Raw genomic sequence first — 21,657 nt, 5'->3', positions numbered from 1 at the left:
CTGGTCGTCACCGACCCAACTACTAATCCGCCGGTTAGTGGCTTGACTATGGGAGAGCGGACGGGATCCCGTATTTTCCACTACCTTTGGTCGTATGTACCAGTGAACCGTTTGTCACGGACTATATCCTCACTAGATTCACACCTATGATATATTCATCAAACGACTGCTGTTATTCTCTGTCACCTCATCTTCCGTTCGCGAATGTTACCCTGTCTGTTACACCCCGCTATTTGAGGAGTCGAACCTGGTCACCCAGTGCAATTCATACATCTCGATATAAACAAAACAGGTTTATCAGTGGAGTCGCCCAAATCACATTCTTCAGCCGCACTCGTAATCCCAGCCCGAACCAGCCAGTGGTGTTAACAAGCGAGGGAGATGCGGAACCAAGATGGTCTCATTTGGCGAGTTGGAGGATCTTTTGTTGCAGGACGCGGACCGACAGCAGATAAATCCTAGAGTGTTTCGCAGAAACATACATGGATATTTAGCATGATAGATTAGAATCGCGGAATTGTCATGCGGACCGTTCCCGTGCACATCATACCACCTACGTTATATAACAGGGTACAGATATCGTCAGTCTTCGTCGAGCTATGTACAGATGAAACATTAGGACGTCCAATATCTCTCATCTCAACTCTACCAAGCGCTTGAGTTTGGAAAGATTTCACCATTCCGCTACAATACCAGTGTTGTCGCGATTATGCTTTGGAATTCATTGTTCTATTTCTTCCTTGGTACAGCCAGTGCCTGGACCCCACAATCTAGAGGTAAGAAGGTGAACATATTTATCAAGAAGTTTGCTGATGATATCCAGTGGCTGCGAGGGCCAACGGCGAACAGCTTACTGAGCGATGGCTACCGAGCGATAAAAAGATCCGTGGAGTCAATCTCGGCTCGCAATTCATCATTGAACGATGGATGGCCGAAGAATCATGGAAGACCATGGGCTGCAGCGCCTACAATGATGAGTGGCAATGCGTCAAGGGTATTGGTCAAGCCAAAGCCAACGCCGCCTTCAAAAAACACTGGGAGACTTGGATCACAGAGGATGATATCAAGCAGATTGCAAGTCTTGGTCTCAATGCCGTACGCATTCCTGTAGGGTACTGGATGCACGAAGATATTATCCAAGATGGCGAATACTGGCCCCGAGGCGGCATCTGGCATCTTGATCGTATCGTGGGCTGGTGCAAGGACCACGGTATCTACGTTCTGATCGGCCTTCACTCTGGTCCTGGCATCAGCTCCCCAAATGAGCAGTTTACAGGTCATGTATGTATCACTCATTGTGTCTTGTCGGATCCCTCTTACTAACAAGCCTTCAGTCTGTGCCTGATCCTGGATTCTACACTCCGGAGAACTACGAGAGAGCGTACAAATTCCTTGAGTGGATGACAAAGCGCATCCATACCAACGGCAACTATACCACTGTTGGAATGCTCGAGGTTTTGAACGAGCCTGTACATGTACCAAAGTGGAAGGACGAGGCAGCAGACATGATCAAGAATTACTATCCCAACGCATACAAGCGAATTCAAGCTATGGAGGGCTACTTGAAGGTCCCGGCTGCAGACCGCTTACACATCCAGTTCATGGCAAGTACTCTCCATATCCCTGAGACAGTCCGAAAGCATCACAGCACTAACATTGACGTCTCATAGGGCAAGTCGTGGGGATCAGGAGATCCAAGAACCTCTCTCCCAGATGAAGATACAGTCTTCTTTGACGCACACCGATATCTAAGTTTCGACAACAGGATTGCTGGCAACAAGAAAGCGTACATCCAGACCGCATGTAAAGATGATATGGGGAGACATGTTTTCGTTGGTGAATGGTCTCTATCAGTGAACAGCACTTTGAAAAACACAGACGAGTTCAAGGTTGATGGGCAAGAAACGTGGTACAAGGCGTATTGGGCTGCACAAGCAGAGTCCTTTGAAAAGTCTGATGGATGGTTCTTTTGGTCTTGGAAATGTGATGGTAAGCTGGGCAAACAAGACTGGCGGTGGTGCTATCAGTCCGCTGTTGCCGCAGGGGTTATTCCAAAGGATGCTGGCAGCGCTGCGAGTCTGAGTCCCTGCGCTAGATATACTTAGTATATATATATTACGGTATTTGTTGTGTTGGTTATATATCACATGGTGTGGTTGATTGATTCGTTCTAGACTGTGTGGATTCTGAGTCACTTAACTTGTTTTTGGTAGAAGCATGTCTCGACAATGCAAGACACAATAGGTTAGTGGAGGTTTCAGCATATATAGAGATTCAATCCAATTCACTCCAAGCTCTATTTAATCAAGTCAAACAAAACATTGTATGATTGTGCTGTGGTTATGTTCGGGACGCTCCATAATAGGCGATCCCTACTGAGTTGTGGGTATTCAATACGAGCATCAAATCGCAGTTTATAAAGTATATACAGGGCACCTTGGTAAGGGATTTGATAATTATTCCCGCTTGAGATAATTCATTTGCAAGTTATATGCCTAACATGAGTAATTAAGTGTCTAAAGAAATAGAGGTAAAACCGAATCTGTATATACCATACGGTTTTGAAATCGTAGCATGGTTTTCTACATTCTTTATGCCTTTTCAACACTCAGCTCAAGACGGTCATAGTAGGAAGGAGTATTATCGTTTCCCATATGAAGGACATGGCCAGGTCCCTTTATAGCTGTAGAAAACACTCCCCAAGTACCAGTAGCCGCCTTACAAACTGGAATATCCCACGGAGCAGGGCCCGTAGACACACACGAGACGGCCGGGATTGAACACTGGACCTTGATTTCAGCACTCAGTTTGCAAGTCAGGAAAACTCGCCGCAGCGATGGTGCTGGATGTTTCGGGAACGAGTGACGATTCACTTGCCTCGACCGATGAATCAGTGGTAGCAGTGGAAGTGATGGAAGCAACCGACGTTGCAGTTTCGATGGTTGTTGCGGATTCAATCGATGAGACCAAAGATGTCTCAGTGGGTGCATATGAAGTGACAGAGACTAGCAGGATTGTCAACAATGTCTCATTCAAGTGGTCAGTATTGTACTTACTCGGCTTACAGGGGCTCGCAGCCACAAAGTCAACAGCCAATAGGCCCAAAGCCACACGGAAAAGAAGAACAGAACGCATTACGCGGAAAATAATGATAAAGAGTGACTAGAGTTGATACTGGAGAAACGATGTCATGTACCTGACATGGCACATTGGCTTGCTTATGTATGGAGGCATGGAAGCCCCCGGCTGACGCCAAAAATGAATAGTCGCTGTTAGTTACTGGACTCTTGTTTAAGTTGATAGCTGAGCTAGGCCTATCTAGTATGCTGAGTACTTTATATCAGAGTCTGATTCGCTAACTGAGAACGACACGGAATCTGCCAGTCATTTAATCTCCGAGGTTGTTATATTTAACAGGGTTGTGTTTGTAACCAGCAGGTAGTTCAACTCAGCGACACCACTTCTGCCATAGACAGCCCATTCTAACGGCATAACAGTGCGGGCATCCTGTACCCCTTGTGCAATGATGAATGCTTCCACAAAATTGATAACAGCGAGAGCGGCGCTTCTCCAGCGTGGACAGTCGCTCAAATACCATGGTATGTTCATCCCGTCTACAAATAGCCGCACGTTCAGTCAACCCCTCATCTTCTGTTGCTTGGAGTGCATCCGCCTGTTCTTTTTCCTGTTGGAAATATTGATCTGCCTTTGGACTTGGCTTGAAATAGGCAGACTGGACGTGGTCGTTTGATGGGTATTCGTAGATGTCGATCTTGACATCTGCGCTTTCCATATACATGTCGAGGAATTGACTATCAGAGACTGTATTCATGAACTCTTGATAGCGCTCAAGGTCGTCTGCATGGATCGCATCTTGAGGTGAAAGGGCCATTACCCCAATTGCATAGAGGATGGCTATCTTGAGAATAAAATAAAAAGGTGACATCAGGTTAAAAGGTCGGGCTTTGGTGTTATGAATGCTAGAACTGTCTATTGTATTAGTTGTGTTTACTCGAGGGGTCAACCGGGAGCTTTATAGGTCATGGACAGGATGGCTTCTATTCTGACATGTGAGTTTGTATGCAGTTTGCTACACCATATGCATGTGAATTATTCACTCAGCCGTCATCCGAGGCGTAACAAGAGTCATTTTTCATATTTATTGCTTCATTTCGGAAACAACGGCAACGACATACGAAGATAGGCCGTGTATGATTGGACCACTGTGTGACTGTTGGTTGTGTTGCGCATCTCTAAAGGGACCATTGTCTGTGCCGAATCCCGATCATCACAAAACTTTACAGAAATTGACAAGTCGAGCACAATCATACGATAATGCACCTGTGCTTTTCATTGCATTACGTACTAAACATGACATATTTTTGGAGTTAAGAGGTATGCCCCAATCGACGGTTCAAGAACTGAAAGTCTCTAGCCACTTGGACTTTGATCACTACTTTCAAGATACCGCCGATGGGTTGTTTGATGCACCCACTCAAATTTGATATTATGACTCTATGATAAAAATTATCAAGCTTCTTCGGTAAAGACACCCGCGGTGACGAATTATCATGTCCAAGGGACAACTCGCATGACTACTACCACCGATGGAGGTCCATACTATAGGCGAGTTGTGCTGGGGTATAAAGTCTAGTCAGAATAGCAAAAAAGACTTTAAAAGCTTTGTGCTGAGTCGCTTAACAGAGAGGAAGTATTCAAGTCTAACGGGCGGAACATAAAAGGTTTAGCAACAAAGAAAATTGCTATCTTGTGTGTTAACTTTATGTATATTCCAAATTCCATCCCTGATCGACTTTCCCATACTTGTATGATTTTTCTGCTTGACTATACAGGTTGTGATAATGTTAGAGGTATAATCTATTTGTCATGTGATACTTTTTTCATCATTATCAAACCGGAAGACGAAGCCCGAGCCTTTTCACTCATAGCTTCTCAACATAAGGATCCATCTGGATTAAAACCCAAAGTATCATATCAATCCATTATGTGATACAGGTGAAACGTAATATGCTTACTATATAAACAGTGACATACCGCTCATCAAACGTTTCACGTTTATTTTTATCCTTATTTCCAACTCTAAAATCGCGAAGATCTTTACCCTATATCTCGGCCGGGACGGTTAAGTGCCGACATGTTTATTAGCTAGGGTATCACCTCCTGATTCACGCTCAGACATTCAGTAGCATGGCTATTGGTCATCTTGCGATTCTGCAATGTCATTAGTGAGTTCTCACGAGTTTGGACGTGAAGCAGTAAACGCGACATGTTGATACAAAACTTTCGCCTCACCTTGAAGATCACGAGTGGGTCATAGAAGGCAATTGCCTCAGATGGATTCTGTATTATGGGGCGTGGCAAGCCGAGAGGTTCCATTGAGTCGCCATTGACGATGCTTTGCAGATAGATGCTGTATGAGGGAGAAGATGCCAGGATGCCCAACGCGTAATAGAATTGGCCTCAATGTTTTATGAGACAAAAATAAACGGCCCAAGAGTCTCAGATAAAAAGCATAGACTGACTTGCTAATTTTGTTCCTCATGCTTCTAGCGGATAAGATCTACCAACACCTCAAGTAACGCCAAGCAGTTATGTACACAACCATTGCCATTTCATATTGTCAATAATTGTGAAAAGCCGTTGTAGCCACAAAAGAGAATGTGACAAAACTCTTTTTGATACCCCACGCCTCCAGAGGCTGGTACTCCCCGACCCTTGGAAACAGAACAAGTCGGGGAACACGACTCTTGAGGCTCCAGTAGCCAATCTTGCATTAAAGTCTCACACGTGTAAAGATCTGGACGCATTATTGGTCGGAAGCGTCACATCTCTCGGACAATACCCGCACCTCCAAAACAAAAGGGGATAAGCTCCTTGGCTTTATCCACGATAGAGTTGCGGGTCACTTTTGTCTAATCCCTGCTACAACGTCGAGTGTTTTGAACGCATGGTGCCTGTTTGATTGGTCAGTTATTCTCTTTGGTCGAATGGGGGCATTGTTCGCGTGTTCTTGACGAATCTCAGCTTCGAGATGGTCCCTCGTGTGTCTCTGTTTGGTGACTTGATCTACAGGAGGAGGTTTCACTACAGTGTTGGTCTTGAGCAGCCGAGCTGGTCCGTGATATCATCAAACAGAGAGGATATGAGTCTTCAACATTCTACGGTAAACAGCCCTCTACTAAAAAAGAATAGTCACAGAGAAGCAGATAAACGCAGACCCTTCGCTCGGCTGCAAGACAGATAAGCTCGTAGTCGGCAGCTTGTCTTGGCGAGGCAGGCCAGACTTGCACTTGCAGCTTGGCACACAGCAGCCCTAATCCCAGCACCGCCGCCATGATCATATTTTTCCCATTCGGTGACTCAACTAGGAAGTGTGTCGTGCTTCACCCACTTAACCTTTCCCCTGGTATTCCCTCCAAGTGTCGTGTGCTCCATATCCTCGAACGGTCAATTGATCAACTACCCGTGCCACTGAGAGCAGCCCAACAGAAAACGTGATCGACAAAGCCCCCCCCAAGTTACAGACCTGCGACGGTTAGTCCAAGTGGCTCTAGCCGTGGAGAACAGAAACAAGGTTAAACTTGACCTGGGTTTTCTAGGCGGAGCAATAACAAGCTTAATTCGTTTTCTGGGATCCGCTTGTAGACGATGTTTTCGCCGAGGCGAGACATGGCGAGAACGCATCGAGATGACAGCAAACGGCTTGATAGCAGCAGAACAACATCAATCTTGCCATGAATTATCGTACAATCTATATCTATAGTCCGCTATATTACATACGCTTTGGTCGACCGAGATTCCTATTTAGATACTCGGTCGAGTCCCTGTCGACACAACCTCTTGGCGTTCAACGACTCTGTGGCAACTCCCTGTCAAGCTCCATCCCGGCACCTCTTTTTCTTCATTGTCTTGGCGATGCCTCTTTTTTCTCTCTTTTCTGGGTCGCCCTCGGAGGGGCGTGTGAGTAGTTTATAGATAGCATACCAATTGTACCGCCTTAACCCACGCTTCTGGATTGTATATAACTATCCCATCTTCTCTCTCTGTCCTCTGCTCTTCAGATCCCTCTCACAAACACACTCTCCCCCTTCTTCTTCTGCATACTCCATTATTGCAAACAAAGACATCCAAACGCAACAATGGCAGTCTTTGCTCAATACGACTACCTCTTCGCGGTAGGCACAATCTTTGCCTTCCTCGACGCTTGGAACATCGGTGCCAACGATGTCGCCAACTCGTGGGCTTCGTCCGTGTCCTCGCGGTCCATCAGCTACTTCCAGGCCATGATCGGTGCCAGTATCATGGAGTTCACTGGTGCTCTTGGTGTTGGCGGTCGAGTCGCCGACACCATTCGAACTCAAGTTGTCGATGTCTCGGCTTTCGATGATAGCCCTGCTCTTCTCATGTTGGGTATGGTTTGCGCCGTCATTGCTTCTGCCAGTTACCTCACCATGGCTACCCGTCTTGGTTTCCCCGTTTCCACCACTCACTCTATCCTTGGTGGTGTCCTCGGTATGGGTATTGGTGCTCTTGGTGGCAAGGGTGTTACCTGGGTTGGCTACAACGAACAAGGTAGCGTTGACATCCAGAAGGGTGTTGTCCAGGTTAGTATTCAGATTCACTTACTCCCAATCAACTCACTAACTTTTATCCTCACAGGTCTTCCTCGCTTGGATCATCGCTCCCATGCTCTCTGGTATCTTTGGTGCCGCCATCTTCCTCTTTACCAAATACGCCGTCCTCCTCCGCAAGAGCCCCGCCATCAAGGGTCTCATCCTCGTCCCCTTCTACTTCTGGCTCACTGCCTCGCTCATCGTCATGCTTCTTCTCTGGAAGGGTGGTTCATACGAGGTTAACCTCACTGAGGAACAAATCCCTGGTGTCATCGTTGCCGCTGGTGCCGGTTGGGGTCTTCTCATGGCCATCTTCCTCGTTCCTTGGCTGTACCGCATCGTCATCAAGGAGGATTGGCAGCTCAAGTCCTACCACATCCTCCAGGGTCCTTTCCTCCTCCGCCGAGGCCCCGTCCCCCCTACCCCCGACAACTTCCAGGGTGTCGTCCGCAACTTCTACGAGGGCCATCTTACCCGCGAGGAGCTTGACGAACGTAGTGCCGCCCGCGCTGCTGCCCTTGGCGAGGATCTCGAGACCGGCAACGGCAAGAAGGTCGCTGCCGAGAGTGCCTCTGAGGAGCCCGAGCCTGAGAACCCCCACGCGCACAAGTCCATGGTTGGCCCCAAGCCCGACAAGCCCTGGTACACTGGTGCCTTTATGTGGTGGGCCTTCAAGTTCGCCATCCTCCACGGTGTCGACAAGGACATTGTCGGTTCTCAGGGCGAAAAGTCTGTTGTCGCTGGTGACGTCGAGGAGATTCATGCTCGCGCTGAGCACTTTGACAACCGAACCGAGTTCCTCTACACTTTCCTCCAGATCATGACTGCTGCCTCTGCCTCTTTCGTCCACGGCGCTAACGATATCGCCAACGCCATCGGTCCTTACGCCACCATCTACCAGATCTGGCAAGAGGGTGTCATCCCTAACAAGTCCGAGGTTCCCGTCTGGATTCTCGCTTTCGGTGGTGCTGGCATTGTTCTTGGTCTCTGGACATACGGATACAACATCATGCGCAACTTGGGTAACCGAGTCACTCTCATGTCGCCTGCCCGTGGCTTCTCCATTGAGCTCGGCTCCGTCATCACTGTCGTCCTGGCCACTCGTCTCAAGCTCCCTGTTTCCACCACTCAGTGTATCACTGGTGCTATTGTCGGTGTCGGTCTTTGCAACGGTGACTGGCGAGCTATCAACTGGCGCATGGTGGCCTGGATCTACCTGGGTTGGTTCATCACTGTTCCTACAGCTGGTCTGATCTCAGGAATTCTGATGGCTTTCATCACCAACGCTCCCAACTGGAGCTAAATGTTATGCGATAGAAATTTTACGATGAGTTTGACGGACAAAAGGCGTTTGGGAAAATATGATAGATAATATACCAACTTGATGATTTCATTACCTGAATCAATAAGTCTGTGATATCTGTTTCCGCACAATTGTAAGAATGTCACATGCATGAGCTTACAACTAGATGTAATGTTACATACTTTGAACAAGGCTTTATGCCAGGAATACAAAGTCTGTTCTAGACACCAAAGTGACTGTACTAGGGGCTTGGGGAGAACTTCACTTAGAGCATCGTTCGACTTGTGTGAATTCACTTGGCCTTGTTCTACTAGACAACACCGCTTATACAGCGTGACACTAATTATATAGACTATCAATATGATACAAACTAACGAGCAGCTGGCAATTCGCCCTTCTCCTCGATTTGTCCACCTTGAATCTTCTCCTCGTCAAGAGTTCGATCGCCAATACCAATATCCGCCTCGTAAAAGACGTCAACAACGTTCTTGTAAGCCGGAACAAAATTGACAGCAAGGGGATACGATAAAGCCGCCACGAAGAAGACCATGGGGACGACCATGGAGATTCCCATACTATGCATGTCGGCCACAGCTCCAGTCAGAGGAGGAACACAAGCACCGCCAACAACACCAGCAATGATGAAACCACTACCTCGCTTTGTGTGCCGTCCAAGGCCTCTCATACCCAGCGCCACAATCGTCGGGAAACAGATGGACTCGAAGAAGAGAACGACGTAGAGACACGCAACACCGGCATTGCCGTGGTGGACGATGGGCGGGCCGATAAAGACAATACACATGGCCAGGAACACCAGAAATACTTTTCGGGGCTTTATGAACTTCATCAAAAAGGTTCCGAAGAAGCGACCAACGGTGAAGGCTGCTTGTGCGCCGGCAAAGAGCTTTGCGCCTACAGATTCTGACGTGTTGGGGCGCAACTCGACGGCATAGTTGATGAAGAAACTCGCAATGGCGACTTGTGCGCCCGTGTAGCAGAACTGAGCAAAGGATGCATGGAAGAGCTTGTATTGCTTGATGAACGGTTTCTCGTCGGCCTTTGAGTGAGTCTCTTGAGCTTGGAATGCCATGTCTGGGAGTTGTTAGCAAAACCCTTGTGAGTTTCTCGGTGTAGACATACCCGCGTCGGTGATCTCGGGAATCTTGGAAACGTAAAAGAGACAGGCCAAGATCAAGACAAAGACGGCGATGGATAGGTATACCCACTGCACATTGGCCAATGCCTCTTCATCGTCAAGGTTGTTGAAGAAGACATATGAGCCTAGTACAGGAGCGATGACAGTGCCGACACCGTTGAAGGCCTGGGAAATGTTGATGCGAATTTCCGAGTATCGAGGAGGACCACAGACTGTAAACGTTAGGGAGTTGCACACGATATAAGAGGGCTCAGCATACCAGTGATGAAAGGGTTGGCAGCTGTCTCAAGCGAACCAAGTCCGTTACCAATGATGAAAATGGACATGCAGAAGCCAGCAAAGGACTTGGCTTTGATACATGGGATGGCAATCAATGCGCCGATAGCGTATAAGCTGAGACCCCAGATAAAAACAGCCTTGTACGAGTAATGACGGAGAATCCAGGCAGCGTGTCCCAGCGAAGCAAGAGGGTAAGCGCTGGCGCAATAATTAGTATCGATGCAATAGATATAACAGATTAAAACATACCCGAAATACGCAGCTTGAAGACCAGCAGATCGAGCACGATCAATATCGAGGACCTTTTGGAAATGCTTGTTCAGTGTATCGAGAAGGCCATAACTGAAACCCCAAAGGAAGAAGAGGACTGTGACGAGGGCGATGGGCCAGATGGATTCTCTCAAGGTGAGCTCAGCTGCTTTGGTAACTTTACTATCTTTGACCTTGAGAGGGCGGTCTTTAAAGAACTGTTTGACGCCCATGATGAAGGATTATAATGATGTTGAGTGTATCATATGTTTTTGTGAGAGTTTGGGTAACAAGCTGAGGGGAAACGAGGAGGAGAAACGCAAGTCAGGGCAAAAGGAAAGGGAAAAGAGAAACTATATTTGATCAGCTCATTCCCCCTCACCAGAGGCAAGTAACCATTCGGTTGGTGCAAACCCGACCCGAGGCAAGGCCCAAGACCTGAGCCAAGGGGTGACACTTTGACCGTCATCGAAAACAGCCAACGATTTGCAAGTCATATTCCCTGATGCAATCCTTCCACTGTAACCCCATGGGGGGTTCAAGGTTGGAGAAGAAGAAACCTGGGGATTGCGGGGAAGCGAACCTGACTTGGTTAGATGATGGACGATCTAATCAAAGAACATGAATCAGGTTTTCTAGTTCAGGTGCTAACTATCGCTGCAATGATGAGCCGAATAGGAGGGTAACAGGAATATGCAGTGAGATTAACTTTGATGATGGCTTATTAGCTTATCTCAGAGCTGTAGTGGTGAAACCTTTGGTCTGAATGATTCTTCTTCACCTCTAACCAGGATATCCATGTCTGTATCAATCTTTACGAGCTCAAGAACGGCAAATGCAATGTAAATCGGTACTACACCTCGGCAATTAAGGTTGACTCCTTTTGACTTTCTGGAACCAACAGAGGAAGACGTTCTACTTTATATGCGGGGAAATTGAAACAGCGAATGAAACCTAAACGCATTAGAGCAACCTCGTGATAGGCACGCTTTTGATCCCCTTGAATTACATGCATCTTAATTGAATCCGCCTGCTTATTCGGGCAATTTCTACGCCAATCACTACTACGTAGCATTTTGTTGCTATCTCTCCCATCGTAGTGGAGATTAGTGGCTGCCATGCTCATCATGTTCTTCAATTTAACCGCGAAGATCACCGATGAATTAAGTTTCAGATAAACTGTATCAGTCACTAATATTGATAGTCGTTTTTCTTATATAAATTAACGGGAGTGAATAGCAAAGGTTAACTATAAATGCACTAATCTGTACAGAGTACGCAGTGGAGGTATCATGATAAGTAAACAAGACAAGACAGTCAGCCAGTAGCGACGTAGGACACCCAGATGTAGAAGCGAAAATAAAGTCTTGTATTTTAGTGCACGCTGTGTCATTAGCACAAGTGATTCCATCTCTAAATAGTTCTTTCTCTATATTCAAAAACCCCCTAAGTTCCGTTCTGTCTTCGTCCACCTCTAGTACTTCTGGTAACGTGTCTCGTGAGAACCTTTCTCGTCTCGACCAAACTCCTCTTGTGCTTGCTCTTCGCTTTGCCCATCGTCATAAAGATGTTCTTGTTGCGTGCCTTTTCTCTGTTGCTTGTACTCTTGCCCTGGGCCTGCATCTTGGACTTGCGGATCGCCTGTGTAGACTTGTGCTCGTCTCTGTCTGGCTTGCCCTCCTTGGCGAGCTCCGCGCGCTCCTCCTTGGTCAACTTGCGCAGACGAGCGGGTGCCTCAATCTGCTCAGCTGTGAGACCGTCGTCGCGATGGCGGTCTTCAAGCTCCTTCTGGCGCTTGCGGCGGCTGCCAAGAGCCTTGTCGACTTGAGACGACATGCGGAGTTCTTGGAGCTTGGCGAGATCAGCGGGTGTAAGGATGGTTGTTGTGGCGAGCTTGGAGATGCGGTCAATCTCAGCCTCCTTCTCTTCAAGGGCCTTCTTGGCTCTCTCGTCCGCAGCGATATCTGCTTCTGTCTTTTGCTTCTTTGGTGCGGGTTCATCATCGTCGTCCTCCTCGTCGGATGAATGATAAACGTTGATCCACTCGCCAGAGTCACTGCTATCGTCAGAGTCAACCTCCCACTCGTCATCTTTGTTTTCCTCCTCCTCTTCGTCAGTAGCAGCGTCCTCAGGAAGACCCATAGCGAGACGCTTCTTCTTCTTTTCATCCTCCTTCCACTTCTCCAAAAGATCCAGACCCTCAATGCCGCCGGCTTCCTCTTCGCCGAACTTGCGCTGAGCTTGGATACCAGCCTTCATGTCGATGGTGGCCTTCTTACCACGGTCTCGTTTCTTCAAAAGCTCGGCACCAACCTCTCGGTACAGTGACAATAGACCCTTGGCAGCCATCATGACACCCTTATCCTTACTCTTTCGGTATTGAACCAAATCTTGTAGTAGCGTATCGGTCATGGCAAGGGGTTGACGAGCACAAATCTCACGAATGGAGTTCAAACCAGCAGCCGCAACCTCGGCGGCTGAGGCTTCAGAAACGAACTCGTTTGCAATCTTTGTGATCAAAGGCTCAAGAACATCCGGAGGCACCAGGTTGTGAACTGCCTGAGCCAAGGAAGCCAGGAATGATGTGACTGAGTGTTGCTTGGGAGTAAGGAACTTGATAAACCAGGAGTAGAGCGCCACGATGGTCAACTTGTGCAGACCAACAAGTCGGGTAACCAGCTGTGTCACTAGAATCTTTGTATCGAGAGATAGCTTCGCCTTGGTGTTTTGTAGATGTTTTGAGAAGAGCTCTTCGGCAAAGCTCTGAGGATCGTGGAGGAGGTGCAGAGCTGAAAAGTTGAGCGGGTGAGGCTTGTTCTTCTTGCGCTCGGAACGCTTCACCTTGTCGACAGCCTTATCGTAAGCCTTCTTTGACTTCTTGGTCTTCTTGTTGATGCCCATTTGATGCTTGACCTGGCTCAGATCAACCTCTTCATCACTGCTCTCGTCCTCGAGATCTTCTCTTTCCTTGTCTCCTCCAAGGAAGAAACGAACAGCGCCTACGACGACCTTTTCGTTGTTGCTAAGACATGCCTCCTTCATGACATCGACGGGCTTTGCATCGGTCCAGAACTGTCGCTTCCACATCTCACGAGTGAGCTTAATGGCCCAGATAGCTCGGGGAGAATCTCGGTCGGCGGTAATGAGGTTGTAGAGAACGGTTTGGACGGTACGGTTGAGAGGGTGGTTGATTGTCTTGTTGTTGGAGTTTCTTAAATCGGCCAAGATTTTCTGGAAAAGAGTCTCACGCAGAGTCTTGCTCGGCGATGATACGAGGATGGGGAAGAGGGTGGTAAGGACGCTCGTTGAGTCGATAACTTCCTTTCTTCGGAGCAGGACCAGACTTCCGACGATCTTCTCGCGCAAATCAGGGTGTAGAACGACATGGTGCTGTGTAAGAATTTCCTTGAGATCATCGGGGAAGGTTGCGGTCTCTTCCTTGTAGCAATCGGCGACGTGAGCAATTAGATCGATAATGTTGTGGAAAGACTCGACGGAATCGGCGCTTGCGGTGGAGGGAGAGACGAGGAAGATCTCGCGCTGGGCCTCATATTGTTCCAATTGCTTCAAGAACTCTTCCTTGTAAGATCTGGGATCGCGGCGGATTTTCTGCTGTAAAGCGGCGCTGTAAAGTGTTAGCTTCTATTGTATAAAAAGTAACTATAGAATCGCGATTGACATACAAATCCGCATCGATCTTTTCGAGCGCAGCGACCTTTCGTTTGACCATTGCGACTTTGTTGATGTGCTGTTCAAGCTGGAGGGTGGGGATGGTTGGTCCCTTTGAACTTTGTCTAGGAAAAAGAGAAAATTTGGGAGATTTTCTGAGCTGATAAGATAAAAAGATCCACACGCGGAATTGATCCGCATTCTGTATAACTTAGACATCGTCCAAAAGCATCAACCTTTGAATAAAATTAAATATTATTGGAACATATTTTCTGAGTGTGACAATGATATGTTAACGTGATACGGCGCCTTCCTTGCATCCTGCTTGTTTGATAGACACATTATAGCGACTGCCAGATGCGCCCCTTGGGGATAAGTACCATTGTCGACATCACAAATCTTGAGCCCAGGCTACTCGAGATGTCACCTCTCTTTGTCTCAGTAATGGCATAGAATACCTACTGGCAGAAAGGTCGACCACCTAAGTCTTAGGATACAAAAATAAAATAGCCTAAAGGCTATAGCTCTAGTAGCATAAAATGACCTACTGATTTCGTCTCCTATGTTCTCAGCGACCAATTTTTCTAATACCCTGAGGAATACTAAGTATCAGAGGCGCGATATACCTATGTTCCTTATTCCAGGTCTAAGTAAGTGATTATTGGTCTTAGATGCAGGCCACCACCATGCCTTCCAAGAAGCCAAACATTGGCAACCTGCTTGCCCTCTTGGAGGTGTTCCTGGCCCTCCAGCCGGACATCCTTCCAGGAGGGACGGCGACTGTCGCAGAGCTGGACTTTGCTGAGAAAAACTCCCCCATCAAGGGGGAGGATGTTAAGCCGGGCCCATGGCCTGGTTTAACATCATCCTCCTCAGTAGAGGCCAGTCCTGCTTCAGTCGCCGGAGCACCCTCGTTTCCTCCCATCCATTGCCGCCGCCTTCTCGGCCGTCTCGGCCATGAATACGACTTCCCCTGGTCCCCGTTGTGGTTTTTGGGCTTTTTATCTTAGGGGGGGTTGCTTCTGTTTTCTCTGGAGCGAATTGGAATTTGGCTTCGCCCTGACTCTGAACGCTCCACTGAGAGCTGTAAAGTAAGTTGCTTGACCGGTTGCTAGGAGAGGGAAATCTAGAGGGAAAATATCACTTCTCAGTGATTAACTTCTCTATAAGGCAGGCATAAATCGTATCTTTATGTTGTAAGGGTCTGGATCATGGTTTGGTACTGTGTTGCGAATGGGAAGAGAATAAAAGTAGGTCATTCAACTACCTAGACTACCTAGGTACGAGAAGAATCTTGTCTCGCTCATCCCCTGACTAGATGGATACGGGAGAATTGGCAATGCGCCCGACTCTAGAACATGCAAGACTAGGAATTGTATTAGGATATCCTTTCATTCTCTTGGTATTGTTCTTTGGCATTCAGCTCCTCTTGCCTAAACTTTAGGGTATAAAGATAAATAACATAAAGCTCTAGTCTAAATAGAAACGCCAACATATCTGCTACCCACTAACCATGCCAATGTTACAACACAGCTCGGACTGGACAACGACTGACTAGAGGTAATTGGTAGCCTCTATCTGATAGCAGTGTATTATTGAGAATCTGTCTTCATATGTGCCCCATGGATATAATGCTACAGATCTGAGAGTGTATCATAGGTGGCAATGCGTTAATGCGCAGGCAGGCTTTCATAATTCATGCAAAACGGACATAGACGGGAGCTATTCGTCTTTGTCCTCGTCTTCGTCTTGGAACTCTAGCCTATCGTGCTTGGGACGGTCACCTTCAGAGTGCTTTGCACATCCCCGGAAGACGCAAGACACTACCCATTGGTCCGTACTGTTCTTTTTCTTCGTTGCGCTCACATGAGATCTCATACGCTCGCCTTCTTCCTTCATGCTGTTGAAGGTCTTGTTGCATGGGAGGAACTGCTGGAATTGGTCGCCATGTCCACAGAATTGATAGTCGTAAAGTCAGTTGAGGGGAGAAGACTCTTCTCGAAGCTCGAGAGCTCTTTGGACGCCCCTTTTAGAGCATGTATGTGTGTGCGCATATTCGGGATGCGCGTTGTTTGGATCTCTGCCACAGAGCCTGCAAGTGTAAACGCCATCAGGGGTTCCTGTCCAGAGGCCAAACTAATCAATAAGGTGGGTAATGCCGAACCGCTTGATCATGCAGGCTGTATATGCTTCTTGGTCGTTATGTCTAAGCTCAAGCTTACTCTTCATGCCATTGTTAGCATGAACCCCTCTGCCTGTGATGCGACCAACACCCCATTTACAATGTCTCCTGGGAGGAAACAGGCTACTCTCATCCACTGATTGAACCCAACTCTGGCCCTGACTGGCCATTTGTGGAGAGCTTTCAGTTGGTCCTCGAAAAGCGGCAGGACGCGGGTTCCAATGGGGTCCGCTGGGTTAAAAGCATCAATTGGTGAATTGCATCGCATATTATCACTGACATTCGCTGCGCGAACATAGGGAGGAGCACCACGACGTGAGTAGTAATCTTCAATTGGTTTTAATACCAGTACTGGTCACTGTTGATACTGTTGTAAGTCGACACTATTCATCATCACATCACAAGATGCTTCCACGTCTTACTTCTCAGAAGCAGATAGCAAATGAGAACAAAATCGTGCAAGGCCCAAGTAGCAGCAGTACAAATACAATTCATATTTTCGGACACTGAATCGGTGAGAGTGAAGGGGGAAAGAAATCGTGAATGGCACCCCTGCGCCTTGAGTTGAACATTAATCTATCATGGTGTTTTACAAAAATGGCTCGAAAAGTGCAATCAAGAGCTTGGAAGTGGCTATTTACCCCTTCATCCTTTGCACCTAGTAACTGGCAGGAGCAGGTTAGTCGGATGTCCCCGATATAGATTTAAGGTTATTGATGACTAACCTTTTCCCCACAATTATCCGAACTGTAATTCAAGTCGTTTAAGCAGCGATCTCAACACCACCGGTGGCGCCCATGGCCTAAAACATATCGTAAGCATCAGAATTTTAAGGAGAGGACGTCAGGGGGTTCCTACTTTCTTGAGATCTCCATAGATTGCAAATTGGCCTGCAGTGAGAGTACCGACCATGAAGAGACGGGCACCGATACCAGAGTAAGATCCACGGATACCGAGCTCCTTACCGATCTTCACGAGACGAGAGACGGTTCCCTCACCGGGAAGACCCTGGGTCTTGTTGATCTTGGAGAGCATGGTGTCGGCGGGCTGAGAAACAATGGCGGCGGCGAAACCGGCAATCAGACCAGAGCCAAGGTTGGCAACAGTCTGCATACCGTCGGAGAGATCCTTCTTGGGGAAAGTGCGGAAGACAGACTCAGAGACCTTCTCGAAGACGACGAACTTGGCCATGGTGTAAGGAATCCTGGAGCACATGTCAGTTTGTGGAAAGTGTAATTAACCAGCGGTGAAACTCACTGCTTGAAGAGGATGGGACCGAAACCGGCGTAGAGAGCACCGAAACCCTCGTTCTTGACAATCTTGCCGAAGCCAGAGACGAGACCGCTGGCGTAGGTGGGCTCAGAGACGAGACGGATACGGGTGGCCTCAAGAGGGCAGAGGGCGATATCGGCGAAGAACTCAGCGGTGGCGGAAGAGGCCAGGTAGACAGCAGTTCGGTTCTTGGAGGCGGTCTCGTAACCGAGAGCGTCAATCCACTGCTGCTTGAAGAACTCGTAACCACCGAACTTCAGAGCACCCTGGAGGAAGTAACCGGCAAAGGTAGGGCCGACACCAGTGAGGAGAGCACCAGCACCCTCATTCTTGACGACCTGGCGGAAACCACCGATGAGACCGCGGTTGTAGGTAGCGGGGTCGAGCTGGATACGGGTCTTGACGCTGTAGATGTTGTTAGTTGCTTGTTTTTCGGTCAATGCAGTACGCGTGTGCTTCGTCGGTTGTTGCTTCATGGTTTGCTGCGCGGTAGAGTGGTCGTTGCGAGGCAATTGAGTCTCGCACGCCCGGCGCACCAGACCAGCACCTCTGAAGCAATTGACGACAAAAGACTCAGCGCATGGGCGATTGGAACATACACATCGACGGGGGTGAGACCACCGTGGGTGACGGAACAGCAGACAGCACCGGCAAGGGCGAATCGAGAGTAGAGGGCGAGGCCAGACTTCTTCTCGGGGGTCTCAGCCTTGATGTTCTGGACGACGGCGTCGACCTTGGTGGATCCGGTAGAGGCAGCCATTTTGAAGGATGGTTATTCAGACGACAAAGGACTGAGGGGAGATTGTTTGGTGGAGTGAAGAGAGAAAGGAAGAAGGGGGGGAAAACCTTTTTGGTGTTTGAGGTTTGAGGTCTTTTTTTTTTCTCTGGTGCCGGTGCTGCCAGCTCGGGAAGACTCGGATAATCGGCGCCGGCGACCGCACGGACCCGGACCAAGGGGGTATTACAGTGGTATATCTGGTTTTACAGTGGTCAACACCCACTGAAGCTTCCCCACTGTTGGACAGGACCCGGGGTAAACAGGACAAATTTGGGGGGATCTCCCCTGTTAGCCTCAAGCAAGAAGCTGGGCTGTGACGTTATCTTTCGAGAAAAGGCCGCTGAATATTTTGCAGAGATCCTAACTGGTTAGCGGATGAGGTTCAGTATCAATACATGATAACTCGCTGATATCACTCAGTCTACGGCAACCCTTGAAGAATCTCAAACATCAGCAACTTTTTATTTAGTCCTTCAATTGTTCTCAAAATGCCAGATCTTACTGCCCGAGAATTCCTCGGACAGACCCACCATTCACTAACCGCTCTTCGCCAACGTGTCCCTGGCATTGGCTGGATGCTAAGACAAGGCAGGTTTTTCCTTTCCCCTTGGTTGCGTGCTCTGCTTGTTTATTTTATTACCGGCCCGACCAATGGATACTCCTGGATAAGCATGACTTTTCAGGCCTTGACTCGGTGTCGGAGGTTAACTAATTCACGATGCTAGCGTTTTCTTCTAGTTCGACGTCATATTTTGATGATCGTTTTTTCCAGCTGAATCATTCAATCATTTTTGACTCGGAAATAGTGTTTCAACTTTTCAATACTTCGTATGAATTTCTAATTGCAAATTGTGCCTGGCAGCCACTTCAGTATGTCAGTTGCGATGTGCAACCCTCACAGACACATCTCAGATCAATCGCCGATTTCACCTAAAGCCACTACCTAAACCCCGTCATGCTGGTTGGCCAAGCATCCATGGACCTTGCATTACCCTGCGGCTTCTTATCTTATCGCTGATAAGCTCTCTCACCAACCTACCTATGTATCTCATCGACCAAGCATGATTGACCAAACGTCGTAGAGCGGCTGTGGTTGAAACACTCTAGATAGTCTGGGACTCGCAAACAGTATTGCAAGTCATGACATTCTTAAGACTCTGTTGCCTATTCAATTAAAGTGCGATGGTTATGTCTAAATACCTAGGAATACCTACAGCCGAGAGACACCAACTCACTGGAGGGTCCAACATATCATGAGATTAGTCCTGCTGAATCCTAGAAAACAAGAACATAGCCTTTCCGAGGTTTCAAGATTGGAGCCAGTTGACAAAGAAGTTGCCAATAAAATATGTATGTCATCTGTTATGAACATTGCAGGTACCAAGGTTGAAATGAATCACTCACATTAGGCCAGGAACATACCTAATAACGACATTCTTAGCTTAGCCTCAATAACCAACGGCACAGCCAAACGCCAAGAACTAAGCCACTTCCTTCACTGGGACAATGAACCACAAGATGTAGATCTATTCACCATCGCGCAGGACATACGATAATACTAATACTCGTATATACCTCCATCGTCTCATCTCCTACGATCCACAGTCCTCATCATTCTAATACTCAATACTATGCCTCGGACTGGTGCTTTATGCACCTCATTGCTAGGCATCCGCCTCGAAGGGAATCAACCTTCATACTCCCCAGGCGACACAATCATCGGAACTGTCTATAGGAGGAATCACGTAGTCAGCGCAAATGCTTCAATCTTCATTTCAGTGTCGGGCAGGTCCAAGACCAAGATGGTAGTCAGCAGGGGAAACAGCAGCTCCACCTACAGAGGCCGTTTCAACCTCATCCCGCCCAGAAATCGACAAAAGATCTTTGGAGGTCCCATCCACATCGAAGTTGGAGGCGACGAGCAGGCCTGGCCTTTTGCCATCACTCTGCCCAAATACGTCGATCCGGATCATCTGCAAAATGGAGATCAGAGCGAGAGCTTCTTGCCCTTGCGCACGGCGGACCACGTTCTCCCGTCGACATATGCGTATCCCACTGTGGGTCATACCGAGGCTTTTGTCGAGTACTTCTTGACAGCTACAATGCAACTTGGTGGAAAAGGCGATACACTTGAAGCCACCCTTCCGATTACGGTGATGAGCCTGGACCCGAACCCTCCCATCGCAGATTTTGAGCTCAAAAAGGCGCGGAGTATTCACCAGATTGTGACCTATCGTCTAGTTCCGGGTATGGATGAGGTCAAGCTCTCATTCTCACAAAAGTTCAAACAGGTCCTCCAGACAACTAGCGTTCCCGTATTTGCCTTTAACCTGTTTATTGGTGTTCCAACCGCTATCCAGCTCGACAATCCCAACCCTTTACCTCTGCTGTTACACATCGTTCCAAACAAAAAGGACACGAGCCAAGTCCTTCACGATGTGCCACAAAAGGTCAAATTGGGATTCCTTGCTATCCATGTTGTTACAACTACGGAAATCATGTGCGAAGGGTCATTTACTCCCCATACAAAGGACAAAAACGCAGAAATTAACCTTTGTCTCATGAATGCTCTTTCCATCGCCAAAGATGGCATATATATACCATGTGAAAACAACTGTACCCCCATCAATATCGGAGCCATGCTTGATTTGCGTCTCGGATGTTTTGGCACCGGTTTCCCTCATCGCCACGGGGGGTCTCGGTCTTTCAACCCAAGTTTTACCACATACAACATCCGTCAAACGCACAAGTTGAAATGGGAAATCAGAGGGACGATAGCTGGAGAGTTTTTCAAAGAGCACGGGGCTATACCAGTCAAGTTGCTGGCCCCGAGTGACGAACGAGGGTCGGGGCGGTTTGAACCGGATGTCAAGGTCCCTGTCCCAAATGCTGAAGCCGCAGGAGAAAGTGAAACTATTGCCGGACCTTCCCAAGTACAACGGAACGAGTCATGGATCCAGCCTCCAGCTGAAGATGAGGCGCCACCTAGCTTTACTCAAGTAGTAAACGAGGATGCAGGATCACGTCCGCCAGAGAAGGCTAGTACTTAGACCGCAGGCTTTTGTTTTATGTACTTTTATATCTGAAAGCTTACGCCAAGATACGTCGGATGTTAAGAAAGGATGAGAGAAGGAA

At 47.9% G+C, this 21,657-nt stretch overlaps 9 protein-coding genes across 9 annotated transcripts, besides 1 other annotated feature; 4 read left to right on the top strand and 5 right to left on the bottom strand.

Annotated features, from left to right (window-relative positions):
* Window positions 1-3: 3 nt before the first annotated feature.
* Window positions 4-100: a repeat region.
* Window positions 101-394: 294 nt separating this feature from the next.
* On the top strand, window positions 395-2,105 carry FPSE_10982 (uncharacterized protein; the record flags this gene model as incomplete). Its single annotated transcript, XM_009264099.1, has 6 exons — window positions 395-463; window positions 570-581; window positions 620-776; window positions 824-1,281; window positions 1,335-1,631; window positions 1,671-2,105. 6 exons carry the CDS (start codon window positions 395-397, stop codon window positions 2,103-2,105), a joined length of 1,428 nt encoding a protein of 475 aa, XP_009262374.1.
* Window positions 2,106-2,796: 691 nt separating this feature from the next.
* On the bottom strand, window positions 2,797-3,135 carry FPSE_10983 (uncharacterized protein; the record flags this gene model as incomplete). Its single annotated transcript, XM_009264100.1, has 2 exons — window positions 2,797-3,005; window positions 3,057-3,135. The coding sequence occupies 2 exons, from the start codon at window positions 3,133-3,135 to the stop codon at window positions 2,797-2,799; spliced, it is 288 nt and encodes a 95-aa protein (XP_009262375.1).
* A 313-nt stretch (window positions 3,136-3,448) lies between these two features.
* FPSE_10984 (uncharacterized protein) lies at window positions 3,449-4,378 on the bottom strand (the record flags this gene model as incomplete). Its single annotated transcript, XM_009264101.1, has 3 exons — window positions 3,449-3,990; window positions 4,197-4,296; window positions 4,367-4,378. 3 exons carry the CDS (start codon window positions 4,376-4,378, stop codon window positions 3,449-3,451), a joined length of 654 nt encoding a protein of 217 aa, XP_009262376.1.
* A 2,782-nt stretch (window positions 4,379-7,160) lies between these two features.
* Window positions 7,161-8,937, top strand: FPSE_10985 (uncharacterized protein; the record flags this gene model as incomplete). Its single annotated transcript, XM_009264102.1, has 2 exons — window positions 7,161-7,625; window positions 7,681-8,937. The coding sequence occupies 2 exons, from the start codon at window positions 7,161-7,163 to the stop codon at window positions 8,935-8,937; spliced, it is 1,722 nt and encodes a 573-aa protein (XP_009262377.1).
* A 370-nt stretch (window positions 8,938-9,307) lies between these two features.
* FPSE_10986 (uncharacterized protein) lies at window positions 9,308-10,854 on the bottom strand (the record flags this gene model as incomplete). Its single annotated transcript, XM_009264103.1, has 4 exons — window positions 9,308-10,029; window positions 10,078-10,305; window positions 10,353-10,570; window positions 10,622-10,854. 4 exons carry the CDS (start codon window positions 10,852-10,854, stop codon window positions 9,308-9,310), a joined length of 1,401 nt encoding a protein of 466 aa, XP_009262378.1.
* A 1,213-nt stretch (window positions 10,855-12,067) lies between these two features.
* Window positions 12,068-14,351, bottom strand: FPSE_10987 (uncharacterized protein; the record flags this gene model as incomplete). The annotated part of the gene is made up of 2 exons (XM_009264104.1): window positions 12,068-14,246; window positions 14,305-14,351. 2 exons carry the CDS (start codon window positions 14,349-14,351, stop codon window positions 12,068-12,070), a joined length of 2,226 nt encoding a protein of 741 aa, XP_009262379.1.
* Window positions 14,352-14,976: 625 nt separating this feature from the next.
* Window positions 14,977-15,300, top strand: FPSE_10988 (uncharacterized protein; the record flags this gene model as incomplete). Its single annotated transcript, XM_009264105.1, has 1 exon — window positions 14,977-15,300. The coding sequence occupies one exon, from the start codon at window positions 14,977-14,979 to the stop codon at window positions 15,298-15,300; it is 324 nt and encodes a 107-aa protein (XP_009262380.1).
* Window positions 15,301-17,235: 1,935 nt separating this feature from the next.
* FPSE_10989 (uncharacterized protein) lies at window positions 17,236-18,504 on the bottom strand (the record flags this gene model as incomplete). The annotated part of the gene is made up of 4 exons (XM_009264106.1): window positions 17,236-17,274; window positions 17,331-17,676; window positions 17,730-18,293; window positions 18,344-18,504. 4 exons carry the CDS (start codon window positions 18,502-18,504, stop codon window positions 17,236-17,238), a joined length of 1,110 nt encoding a protein of 369 aa, XP_009262381.1.
* Window positions 18,505-20,153: 1,649 nt separating this feature from the next.
* Window positions 20,154-21,572, top strand: FPSE_10990 (uncharacterized protein; the record flags this gene model as incomplete). Its single annotated transcript, XM_009264107.1, has 1 exon — window positions 20,154-21,572. One exon carries the CDS (start codon window positions 20,154-20,156, stop codon window positions 21,570-21,572), a length of 1,419 nt encoding a protein of 472 aa, XP_009262382.1.
* Window positions 21,573-21,657: the final 85 nt, after the last annotated feature.

This window comes from Fusarium pseudograminearum, chromosome 1 (genome assembly GCF_000303195.2).
Source record: "Fusarium pseudograminearum CS3096 chromosome 1, whole genome shotgun sequence".
Taxonomy (NCBI): domain Eukaryota; kingdom Fungi; phylum Ascomycota; class Sordariomycetes; order Hypocreales; family Nectriaceae; genus Fusarium; species Fusarium pseudograminearum.
Note: the sequence above shows the minus strand (reverse complement) of the source record. Positions and strands in the feature narration are given on the sequence as shown.